Genomic DNA, 12842 nt, shown 5'->3' with positions numbered 1-12842 from the left:
CCCAGGTTAATATTTCAATTACGATTAATTGTAGTGGCAGTAAAATTAGTATAGAAATTATGGCTATTTCAGGTAAGAATAATGACAGTTGATGCTATGGGTTGTTTGACAATTTATAATTTCTTTAATAATTTATGCTGAACGTGTAGGTTTGCTAAAATCAGACATTGTTGTTTTTATGAGACGTTTTGTTTAAAGTGCACCGCTGTGATCTTTATAAAAAGCTTTCCCCCACCTCTGATCCTGTAACAGTTATTGATTGATTGATCAGCCGACTTAAAAGTGTTCCTTAGCAGACTGCATGTCATCCCCATGTCAGAAAACAAGACGGCACTGGTTTTTTTCCATCTATTATCTCGGCTATTGACAACCTTTCCCTTTCCAGTTGTAGGACTGGAGCTCTCACTAGCGCTGCCAGTGGACGAGCAGACCCACACACCCACCGCTGCCGCGATCTCACACTCGCACTTCTTAGTTATACTCTAAAATAGGCGGCGAGACCCGAGCGTCGGAGCTCGCAATTTATAGAAACCCGGCGTGAAAGCGTTCGCTCCGGCAGTTAAGATATACATCCGAGTTTAAAACATGGAGTCCCCTCCAGATCCGGCAAATGACACGGGCAGCGGCGCTGCGGAGCCGGCTACCCCGGTCAGGGACACCCCGGTTAACCTGGAGACTCTCGGAAAAACTGACCAGCAAGCCCCGGTTCGAAGGCAGAGCTGTTCGAGCACCAACAGAGGTAAGATCCCAAAACATATCTTTTAGACATATAACAGTAATGACATCTGATGGGGAAAAAAAGAAAAAGCGGCGAACTTCAAAAGAACTGCCGGCTCCCGATATGAAACATGGTAAATGACCGCAGTTTCGGGAGCTTCGGGGAATCGATCTCTGCACCGTCCAGAAATTAAACTTCCACTCCGGCGTCTAACGTGACAGTCGCCGAGTCGCCGCTTAAATTCGCAGTCGCCGCTTCGGTGCGCCATTTGGGCAGATTCACCGGCCGTCCTGAGGGTTAAAAAGTAGCAACAGGATACGACATCTGAAACAAAATACCAATATATGTATATATATAACAATAATGCAAATGATCGGCAATATTATTGCAGGATTGCTGGCAGCGCGTGTTCGCATGGAAATGATTTTATTTGATGCCCTTTTATAATCTGATCTCCTGATTTCTGCTTAGATGCTTGTGAAAGTGGAACTTTTTTGGGAGAAGTACGACTGCCACTTGGAAGTAACGCAGTTAAACTTTTCTCTCCCGTTTGCGATTTGACAGCAGCGGGATGCTGTCAGCGGGGTTTCTGCCCTGGATGCGCATATATGGACGCCTTTTTGTAATAAACCAGCGTGTCTTTTACTTGCTCATACATACCTCTGCTCCAGCTAAACAGGCTGCCTTGACATATTCCAGCTCCTAACCTGACGGGTTGCCAGCCGTTTCATCACGGACGGACAGACCGCGTGCGATCATTTCCCCCGATCGTTTTAAAATCCGTCCAGTATGCTTTGAATATTCTTTAAAATATTATTGCAAAATATGGCTGATTATTTGATGTCTGTTTAGGCAACAGACAATATCTCCGGCTAGCCACACCCCCTGTAGACAGCCTCCATTTACGCATCTAACGCAAGTTAGAGCAGAAAGATATTCATGCACTAATATCTACATTGATTTTTAATAAGGTTCGTGGACGAAATGGCTCAGACAAGCGGAGCAGTTTCAGACACGGACGCGTCTCTTTGTGCACATTTCCTCAGCGGATGGGGTATATTTAGAGTCTGATACGTTGAATGAGGAATGTAAGCCGGTTATGTAACAGGTTTAGCCATAAACCGGAGGCAGGAGCGAGGGAATATCCATTAAAGATCTTTCCAGTTTTTTTTTCAAGATGACGGAAAAAATCACTTCCCTCCCCCGGCCGTTTGACGTGGTTTCAGTAGCGGGTTTTTAGAGCCTGTGATATGTGGTGATGATCTGCTGTTAGAGAGATGAGGGACATTGTTTCACTTTAACTTGGTGGTTCCCTGCCAGGTCCTGGTTATGTAATAACCAGGGGCAGGTAGGAATGCGCTTGCTTCCTTGAACACTTTATTTTATTTGATATAGATTTTTTTTTTTTTTTTGGGGGGGGGGGGGGCGCATGTGATCTGGCGTTTGCATGAAAGGCATCTGACTCGCAGACACTCCTAACCCGCTGACCCATATTCGCCCCGTTTGCGATCTGGATTAAAGTACCCCGGGAAGGCAGACAGACAGTCAGAGAAACGCCTTCCCATGTGTTATGTAACTCATTCGGTGGAAAAAAAATGAGAGGAGAATCGGCCTCCAGTTGATTCAATCAGAGAGTTTTGCGAAAATGTCTAAATACAATAAATCTTCACCCTCCACATAAATATGACCACAGTTTTCGACACCTATGCTTTTTATATTTGTATTTTTTCGTAGGGAAAATATTTTGTTGTTCCCTTTTCAGCTAAAATCATGTACAGTGAGTATTTGGTAATACCCTTAGTCTTAAATTATGTGATAATCATTGCTGAGAGATCTTAAAATGTAGTTTTTTTTTCATATTTTCAGTTTTATTCCAATTTAATTCTTAGTATCCACAACAGAGGCCAGACATAGCCAACCACTGGTATTAAGTGTAAGTCACTAGCAGGGCTGCTTATTGTGAGAATAGTTTACTCTCATGTAGAAAAAAAGAGTTTTAATAGTCTTGTTTGAGTGTCAATATTTTCTCAATGCTGCATCCATGTGAGTACTTTTGAAGTGTGGTAAAATTATTCTATTCTTAAATTCTGAATAATGCCAGGTGACTCCCCGCGATGTCATACTGACTTTCTGGTGGGGCTGGAAGTTATCAACACAAAGCCAGCATCTCTGTGCAATATATTTTCTACATACTTGAAATAAACAAACAAAACAAATACTTAGGAGTTTCTATTGCCATCTGCCAGAGAAGAGCAGTATTAAAAGTATGTATTAAAGCAGTTCTTAACGTTGTCTTTATGGCACTGAGGATTTATATCATTTATTTGCGAACTTGGTTCACTAGCTGTGCACTAAAGATCTATGCAAAGCTGCAATGTTTACAAATACAAAACAATTCTTCGCAGGTGAGGTGGTACAATAGAGAGCTGTGTTTGAAAGGTATGAATGGTCTTCTCACCTTAAGAAATCATTCAACAGCTTCTGTAGAATTTTCAGAGGGCAGAGGGTTTTGTTAAATTAGCCGTTTGTATAGCTCTGCTGATAGCTGTGGTATTTAATTTTGTTTCCAGCTATTATTGCTAGTTATGCGTTTTGTCTTCTTTTTGTCACTTTCCTTTGATCCTCCTTGGAAAACGTACCCCACAGCCCTGACATCCGAAACGCTTCGACACCCGACGTAAAATTGACATTTTTAATGTTTTTATTATCGGCCCAGTTTCAAATTGTTTTTTGGTCTGGGTCACTTTAACCGGGGAGGAAGTGAAAAGGGCAGAGAAGGGAGGCAATGAGGCCCAGCAAACATCGTATTAAGGGGAGTGTCAAACAGAGGCGCGTCCCACGCTGTTGGCGGAGCGTTCTGACTTCTTATGGAGGCTCCTTCTCTGAAGGACCCGGGTGTTCTGAGGTTAGCTCTGTATGATGGGCCAGCTCATTAGCAGCAGTGCGAATGGATAGTTCTCTGTTTTCGCCGCATCCCTTAAGCTGCGCGTCTCTAGCTCCGGTACCATGTGAGAGGCAGACAGGCTCAGAAGAGCCCAGGTGAGGCCTTCAGCTCGGCCGTGCTCACCTGGGGAAACCCCTCTGCTTGTTGCTCCAGCCCCCGCCCCCCCCTCTCCACTGCCACCCTGGCCCACCTGCTCTGGGGTCCCCTGTGACCCCCCATAGGGACCCCCCTCACAACCTTATGCTATCCTGTGGTTATTGGGCTCAAATTTACTGCTTTTTTCTTTTAGAATCTTAGTCTTTTGGTGACGTTTTGGGAAACAATCTTGGTGACGTGTGTCTATCAAATTCATTGTATTAGAGTTATTACTGAACTCCAGTATCAAACGGTTATGCACCTGTGCTTTTGTTAGATTTGTAAAAAAAGATTCAACCCCCAAGTTATTCCCTGTGAGTTGGAGGACCTCCTTATAGGGCTGCATGTAGATTAACATCATACCCAGGATGAGGCAACTGCAGGTTAAGGGCCTTTGCTCAAGGGCCCAACGGAGTAGAATCACTCGGGGTGGGGGGGGGCATTCGCGGGATTTGAGAGCCCTAGCATCAGAGCTACCACTCTGTCCAAAAAAATGTTAAGGTGGGACAATTAATCGCCGTGGCATGACAGCCTTCACTGTAATTGCACTGGAAAACATTGTACCTTATGTAAATGCAACGCTTGCAACAGTACATTGCAATGCAACGGTTAATGCATCATTTCTTAATGGTTTAATGCATCACCTTAGCAGACTGAGCATATTGCACTGGCCAATATTGCATTGTAGGGAAATTGCAGCTGTATGACTGAACCTGTTCCAGATATTTCTGGGGCTTCTTTGTCCTACCAGCTGTGAAGTTTACTATTTCCATCAATAACAGAAATTGTCCATTCGCAAACACTTGAAAATCTTGAGAATGTTCAGTATCATCAGTCTGAATTGCACGGAGGAGTTCAGGTTGACGAATCATTTGTAGCACTCATATGCATGCTTGGTCACACGCTACAGTGGCTGTGATGTGACATGAGAAACAAGGGAAGTAAGCCCCGGGATTCCAGTGGGTGCTCTGTGATCTGTCTGGGGTCTTAGGGAGCCACCGGAGCGCTGCTCAGCATCAGAAATGCGGATGCCTGCCTGCCCGTCTGCCTGCCTGCCTGGGATGTTGCACTTTGAGTCATATATGCCATAAGGAATCACTGCTTCTTACATCTTCCAAAATGAGAAACGATATGATAAGATAGCGGGAGATGTGGTGTGAAGCAGCTTTGGAAAAAAATGTAAATTCAGCACAAATAAACAAATGCGGACGGTCAGACAGATAGATAGATAGATAGATAGATTGATCTGTCTTCGTGTTGGCTACGGTATATGGCAGTGTGCTTGCTTAAAAATTTGTTGTTTTATGAAAAACAAAACCAAAATTATTGAGCATACCTGAACAGGTAATTAGGATCCCTTTGCTGGGGGGCATGTATTGAAGTTAAAGAATCTCTGCCAGTATATACTTGCAGTCTACGGTGTACTGCTGCATGATAAGATTACAGTTTCCTTTTCGCCAATTAGATGTCTATGTTTGTGCCCGAGTGAGTTATGTGCAGCCACCTGCCAAATTCACGCTCTCCCAGATGGATTAAGTATAAGAAGGTAAACATCCCATCCTGAGATATCCTTGCTGGCTTCCATGGCCTGACTCACAGAAGATAATCTCCGCGCCTCCTGCCTCTTGTGGGCACTTGAGGGGCCCCTTCCACATTGCCATTTCGGGCGTCACGGTTCAGCCCCACGGGTTGGAGAGGGTCGTGTGTGTTTACCCAACACCGACAGAAGATGGATGGGGTAGGGTAGCGGTGGGGGGCGATCGAGAGGTGTGTGATGGTGGTCCTCATACATGGGGCCTGTGATTCGCCCCAGGTAGCCTGGACAGGTCCCTGACAGACAGGCCATGGCAGGGAGACCCAAGCGGAAACAGCATCCCTCTCGATCTGGCAGCGTTCCCATGACATAACACCCCCCCCTACCGCCACCACCTCTAATCCGCTCAAGTGCGATGTGTCACAAGCCACCCTGCTGGTGCCGTACAGGAACCGGGCCTCGGATCGGGTGTCCCGTGCTTGCGGACTCGAGAGGTTTACGGCATTAAGCGAAGCCCTGTTGTTGTTCCAAATTCAGAAATGACACATCGTTTATTAACATAATCCTGTGTTTTCTGTTAAACAAATCCTCAGTTTGGTGCCTTTTTCCCACCTAAACAATTATGAAGATAAATATGTACAGAAATATGTTTTAACAGTTCAGATTTGCATAAGTAAAAATAAATATGTTTTGCATGTTGTTTATTACAAGTTCTTAAGAAGGATTTTGCTCATGGCCTGGGTTGTGTAATCAAAAGCTGGTTTAGCACTGATCTTGGCATTACTGTTGAGGTTGCATACTCTTTGGGAGCTTGCAGCACAATATTTCCATCCATCCATCCATCCATCCATCCATCCATCCATCCATCCATCCATCCATCCATCCATCCATCTTCTAATTACTTCTCCTAGTCATAGTTTTGGGGAGTATTGTCTTCAGTTCAGTTTAAACATTTTTTGGCTGCTGTCAGTTTAGGGTTGGTATTACTGTTATCTTTCTTTTTATAACATTAAACACACTCAGTGTCCACTTTAATAGGCACTTTGTTTACGTCAGTCGCCTGAGGCTGTGAATCACGCAGCTGCAACTCAGAGAAGGTCTTGAGGTTCAGTCACTGTTCGACTGAGGTTTAGGACTGTGCATCTGTGTGATGAACGTGATTTAGCACGTGTTAGCGCTCGGCAGATCTCTCGAACTGCCACTGTGGTCCTCTGTCCCCGAACTTTCTTGTGGTATGGTATCTAGAGTTTACAGAAGATGCTGCAATAAATAACTCAACAACAACAATACATATATATTTCTGTGGCAGATCTGAGGACAAACTTGTTAAAGCTAACAGGGAGGCTTCAAGTGGAAAAATTTGATGGGCCAAATTCCATAAAACCTCATTCAGTTCCTGCCTCAAAGAGTTCTAGCTGTTTCTCGGAAAGTGGGGGTCCAACCCACAGCTAGGCAGGTGGCCACTGAATGTATATTGTTACGAGAAAAACTCTCTATAATGACCCTATAATGGATGGAGGGGTGGATTGACAGGGGCTAGTAGTATTCATTCACTTCATTCACAAAGGATTTGCCTATTTGTGTCAAATTGAGACTCATTTTTTAACACAATTTTTTAAAAACCCAGTTCAGAGGTGATCAGGAGGATTGCAGAACCCCCTACTTGGACAGCAAAATCAGAAACATCTAAACTACTATTGCTGTGCTCAACATAGTTTAGATATGGATGGAACCCAGCCTGCCGCTTTGTATCCAAATTGCACTATAGCTCCGCCTCCCTCAACATAGAATTTTTTAAAATGTTTTTTTCCATCAGTTAATGTTGATTTTCATTAGTAGCTTTGATCAGACATTCATTTTTCGAGCGGATGAGATTCCTACATGACGCCTGGATTTCTGACCCACGTTTTTGTATTTTGATTCGTTTCACTTACCGAACTGCTGCCAAAACTTCTCTTAGTAGCCAGACTCTGCTGGAGGTAAGATGTGTGTAAGAAGCAGTCTGTGTATAGCTAGATATTTTAATTTATTTCTAGGGGGATGTTACAAATGAATTAGCAAGAACATTCCTTGTAGTGACAGTACTTTTTAACTATGTGATATGTGCAATACTCATATCAAATAAAAATTTATTTTTGATCACATTTTTCAGTTTATTTGGAAATGTTATAAAGAGGTAACATACAGATAGATGAACATATTACATCTGTAAGATTGTAATCATAACTGCAAAAGATATTTAATTAACTAGTATACAGAGCGGGTTATTCAGGATCCCCCCCCATGCTTAGTACCTGACATAGCACCCCCTCCTCCCTGATCCTGGATTTAACCCCTGCATAGTAGCACTGGCTAATTTTGCTGGATGTGGTGGAACAGTGAAACCGCATAGTAAATTCCAGCATAACCTACCGCCAAATGTCACTGATCTCACCTCACTGATCTCACCTCACTGATCTTCCTCACTTTCTTTAACACTTCTGTTTCATTCTTTCTTTGTTAGGTGTTTACGGATCTGTAAAATAACTAGTAAGCTACCCAGAGCAGTTAAATTGTAGAAATAATCCATCCATCTCCTAACTGCTTCTCTTGGTCAGTGTCACTGGTGGGGGGTCGAGTCTACCCCAGGCAACGCAGGACACAAAGCAGAGGTACACCCTAGATGGGATGCCAGTCCATATACATGTTCGTACAGTATGGACAATTTAGAGATACCAGTTAGTCTGTCTCAGGGGTCTCCAACTCCGGTCCTGGACAGCTACTGTCCAGTAGGTTTTCTACCCCACCTGGCTTCTGATGAGCCACACCATTGCTCAGGTAAATGCCAGGAACAAGTGTGGGTCATCGGAAGCCAAGTTGGCCAGAAAACCTACTGGATAGTAGCTCTCCAGGACCGGAGTTGGAGACACCTGGTCTAGCTGCATGTCTGTGGAGTGCGTGAAGAAGAACCAGGGAACTTGAAGTAAAGCAACACAACGTGGGAAGAACGTGCCAACCCTGCAGGCACAGCAATAGCTGGCTTCAGACCCCCAGCGCGGTGGATGTCAGACAACAGTGCTACGCAGTTAGCCACTGTACTGTATCACCCTGTTCTGGAGTTACCTCAATAATTTACTGGAGTTGAATTAGTATTTTCCTGCATCCTCCTTATTCTCTCTGTTCTTCTGATCATGCGGCATAACTTTTCACAAAATTTGCATAATTCATTGTCCTCCTGTGGATGAGGCTTGTTTGGAAGATTGGTGTTGTGGAAAATAGGCGAGCATTCTGTGTAATAATCCTGCCTCTGTTGTGAAGTTGTCTGTTGTCTAGGTTGAGGTCAAATTTACAGCACTCATGAAAACGAATTTTGGTCCGAAACATTTTTGGTTGCGTTCTGCATCTTGCGCATCATGACCGGCCCGAAGATAAACAGAAATACTGAGGGAACAAAGAATTGAGGGGAATTTGTGGACAAGCTTAATACCAGTTGACCGAAGTGAGGGCAGAGAGAGAGAGTGAGCAAGCGACTGAGCGAGAGAGAGAGAGAGAGAGACGGAGAGAGAGAGAAAGCAGAGATACTCCTCTGGAAGTCAGGAGTAAAGCACGGATATTTAGACCGCTGACCAATGACCTGTTTCTCCTAGACGGGGCTCGAAGTTTTATTCTTGCGGGACGGCTCCTTTTGGATCTCCGTTTGCAGGCTTCTCAACTGGGGCTGGCAGAAAGAGAGGGAGGGAGAGAGGGAAGGAGAGAGGGAGAACCCTGCTGGCGATGGGGGCCCCGTCTGAAGTAGCACACGTCTGCTCAGATGTGTGTCCCATTTACAGAAGTTAGTGTCTCACATAGCTTAAATAGTAATGAAGCCAAATACTCTAGATGCTTAGTGGGGGGTGGGAGGGGGGTTGCTTTGGTGAAGTCTCGCTTTAAAGCGAAGTCCCAGCGCCTTATGAAGTCGTTGTCAGCCGCGATTGATGGACTCGGGCTGCGGTGCAGCGACGGTATGGAGTATACCCCTCGCGGAGGGCGCCGCAGATGCTGTGGCTGCGATATCGGCTTTTCCAGACACGCTGTAATTAAAAAGCATATGTGGGACAGATCGGGTGAATGGAACTAAATGGAACAAAAGTTATACAGGAACACGGCGAATGTCACGATTCGAGATACTCTGTTACAGTACAGAGAGCTCGGGCTTCATATATATAACTATTAATAACTTTTTTTGGATTCGCAATATTAATAATAAATAACTTTTTTTCTCATGGAATTTCATGGTTGGCATTGCATACTGGTGTATGAAGTGATAGCTGAAAGAATTGTTTTAAATGAAATGAATAATCTTAAGGAATAGTCCTTGGTTGTTCACTATGGCAAAATGTAACGTGTGTGTGGTTAAACTGATGAGTACGTTTTCCTTGTATCTCTTTTGAGCAGACAAATGGCATTTTTTTACGTTTGACTGTTATAGTTGGGGGCGGCATGGTGGTGCAGTGGTTAGCACTGTAAAGGGCGGCATGGTGGTGCAGTGGTTAGCACTGTAAAGGGCGGCATGGTGGTGCAGTGGTTAGCACTGTTGCCTTACACCTCTGGGACCCAGGTTCGAGTCTCCGCCTGGGTCACATGTGTGTGGAGTTTGCATGTTCTCCCCATGTCGTCGTGGGGTTTCCTCCGGGTACTCCGGTTTCCCCCCACAGTCCAAAAACATGCTGAGACTAATTGGAGTTGCTAAATTGCCCGTAGGAGTGCATGTGTGTGTGAATGGTGTGTGAGTGTGCCCTGCGATGGGCTGGCCCCCCATCCTGGGTTGTTCCCTGCCTCATGCCCATTGCTTCTGGGATAGGCTCCGGACCCCCCACGACCCAGTAGGATAAGCGGTTTGGAAAATGGATGGATGGATGGATGGATGTTATAGTTGGCTGTTGGAAAATTATATTTTGTTTAAAACCCTTAGTAGACATTCTTAAGTAGTTTTCTGATTTCTTTATAAAGCAATGATTCTTGTAAACGGATCTGAAGGGTTTTATTTTATATAATCCAACATTAGTTCATTTACTTTAGCTTGTCATGGAAATAAGAGAAAATCCTATTAACAAAATAATCTAGATTCATCCTAACAAAACATGTTAAACAACTGAGACAGTCGATCTTCATTAAGTATTCTGAATATTATCAAATCGATACTTTTCCTTTGATGGTATTTTTGCGTTCCTTGCGATGTGTCTTTCTCCATTCCTTCAGGGAGTTCGTTTGAAATGCGTTCTTCAGTTAAAATCACAAAGTCATGTGGTTGTGGAATGTGTGAAGTACTCATGTCCTCAATGACCCATTTCCCGAGACCATCGTAATTAATAATAATGTGATGAACTTCTTCAATGAATGGATTGTGGTATAAATGTTATGTTGCCTCGCATACAGACCATACCATATCCATGACGAGGGCGGCCATGCTCTGGGATTTATGTTGGCGATGGACAGATTTTTTCTTTTTATTTTCTTTCAGATGTTACATACAAATGACTCTGAAGGACTTAAAGATTTTCGTTTGCCTCCCAAGCCGCTCTCCTCACTGCCCACCCCCCCTTTTCGCTCTTCATTTGGCTTTAACATTTTTTTATACCTATCAGACAGCTTCAGCGAGTCCTTTCCAGCACTGTTGAAAGACATCAGCATTCAACCACAACTGTATTAGATGTTAATCAATTTGCTGTGATGTTTAGGGAACATTACGATTTCCTAACAGCACATTGTTAATTACCAATTTAAAAATACTCACTTGAATTGCTTAACTTGCTTAACCCCCCCCCCCCCCCATACCCCCCCCACCCCAACTGTATTTTTTCTCTGATCTAGTTGTGTCTAGTACTGCGTCACTCTACACACCTGCTTGGAAGCCAAAAATCAGGATGTCCTCTCACCCAGTACAGTACAGACTACAGGCTTAATATATGGAGAGGAACTATGAGGTTGGGGGGCGACCACCTCCGCCCCCCACTCACATACACACACTCCTGCTTGTCAGCACCAGAGAAAGCTTCAACGATTCTTTTTTCAGTTGTTAGGTTTGACTAAACCTCTGAGCTATGAGTGTAACTACGCCATTGTACTGATATCCACTATGATTTTAACAGTAGAAAACTGCTTGATATCTTGGCAGACATATAAGTAGAAAGTAGTACAATTCATTGCCGAATGAAGAGGACAGTCGCAAGAGTAAGCGATGATTCTGAACTCTTTAAGAGAGTCAGTTACTTTAAGATGACTAATAGACCTGTAGTGGTTGTCCTGGATACATTTATTAGAATTCGATGATCCGGTGGAGGGAGCGGGAGAGAGGGAAAGGGTAGGGCAGGACAGTTAGTAATATTAGGGTTAGTATTGGTTATTACTCCTGACAACCATGTGTGACTCATTGTATATGCAGCAGTTCTCGAATTAAAAGGTATGCTGTTTTAATCCTTTACAAGTGAAGATGACGGATTTCTATTATCTGCAGGAAGCACGGACATGCTGTATTACACAATCGCTGTAGGGTGTTCACTGTGTTTAACTTTGCAAGGGAGTTAAATGGAAATTAAAATAAGTAAGATAAAATGCTTGAATTCATTTTGTACTCGGACGTTGTTAATTTAATGATAAAGTATTAACAATAAAAGTTGACATAATTTTCTTAAGGCTATATAGGATGTACTAAAAGTTTTGCATACCAAAATATATATGAAAAATATGTTTATTAAAATGTCTGTATTGACTAATCTTTAGTGTTCTTTCCTGAGAATAAACTAAATACATCCAGCATGATTTTAACCCGCTAATAAAGTATTTTATTTTTAAAAATCAAATACATTTACAGTTTCATTAAGTCTTGTCCGTGGTCCAAAATGCTACTTTGAAATGCTTAATGAACTCAATCAGATCTTGTGAATTGTGTCAAATTGCTAATCATTAATTGCAGTTAAATTGGGCAGGGGACATTCTGCACAGCGTCTCTGAATGCCACGTGCTGTTTCCGGATGTGTCTCCTGAATTACACTTACTAAGTTACCTTAGCATTGAATTTCACTGATCTAGATGAAGTGATATCCAGGTTTAATGGTATCATAAGATTTATGACTGCTTAATGTGTCTTACAGATGTACATTACCACATACAATGACAGTTTTATCACCTGGCTATAGTTGGTTTAGGAGCGAAACACACTTAGCTTGCAGATTAGCATGCGTGTGTCATAATATCTCATGTTTACGACATACACTGCCATCTCTGTAGCGGGAGCCACAGATACTGCTGAAGGCTGGACACTTAGATGGTGTTCGGTTCCTGTAACCGTAGCCCATTTGGGTGTAACGCAAAACGTTTCTGCTTCGGAATAGATTTGATCCACGATGTTCTGCTCCGCTCAACGTTCAGAGGCAGATTTGGTTTGGCTGCAGTAAAGAGTGACAGTTAGAGCAGCGGCCATTGAAACTCGCGGCATGAGGCCAGACGTTCTCCTGTGTGTCTTTCTGTGCTTCCAGTGGGCCTGTTTGCCTATT

General features: G+C 43.5%; 1 protein-coding gene across 1 annotated transcript in view; it reads left to right on the top strand.

The window, feature by feature from the left end:
• The first annotated feature begins 430 nt into the window (after positions 1 to 430).
• Positions 431 to 12842, top strand: part of LOC125706111 (nuclear receptor ROR-alpha A-like) — a 204596-nt gene continuing 192184 nt past the window's right edge. The window contains exon 1 of the mRNA XM_048972650.1: positions 431 to 739. Coding sequence (XP_048828607.1) covers positions 586 to 739 — 154 coding nt within the window. The 5' untranslated portion in view covers positions 431 to 585. The remainder of the gene's footprint in view (positions 740 to 12842) is intronic.

This window comes from Brienomyrus brachyistius, chromosome 13, assembly GCF_023856365.1.
Source record: "Brienomyrus brachyistius isolate T26 chromosome 13, BBRACH_0.4, whole genome shotgun sequence".
Classification (NCBI taxonomy): domain Eukaryota; kingdom Metazoa; phylum Chordata; class Actinopteri; order Osteoglossiformes; family Mormyridae; genus Brienomyrus; species Brienomyrus brachyistius.
This window is presented reverse-complemented; position numbering and strand designations above follow the sequence as displayed.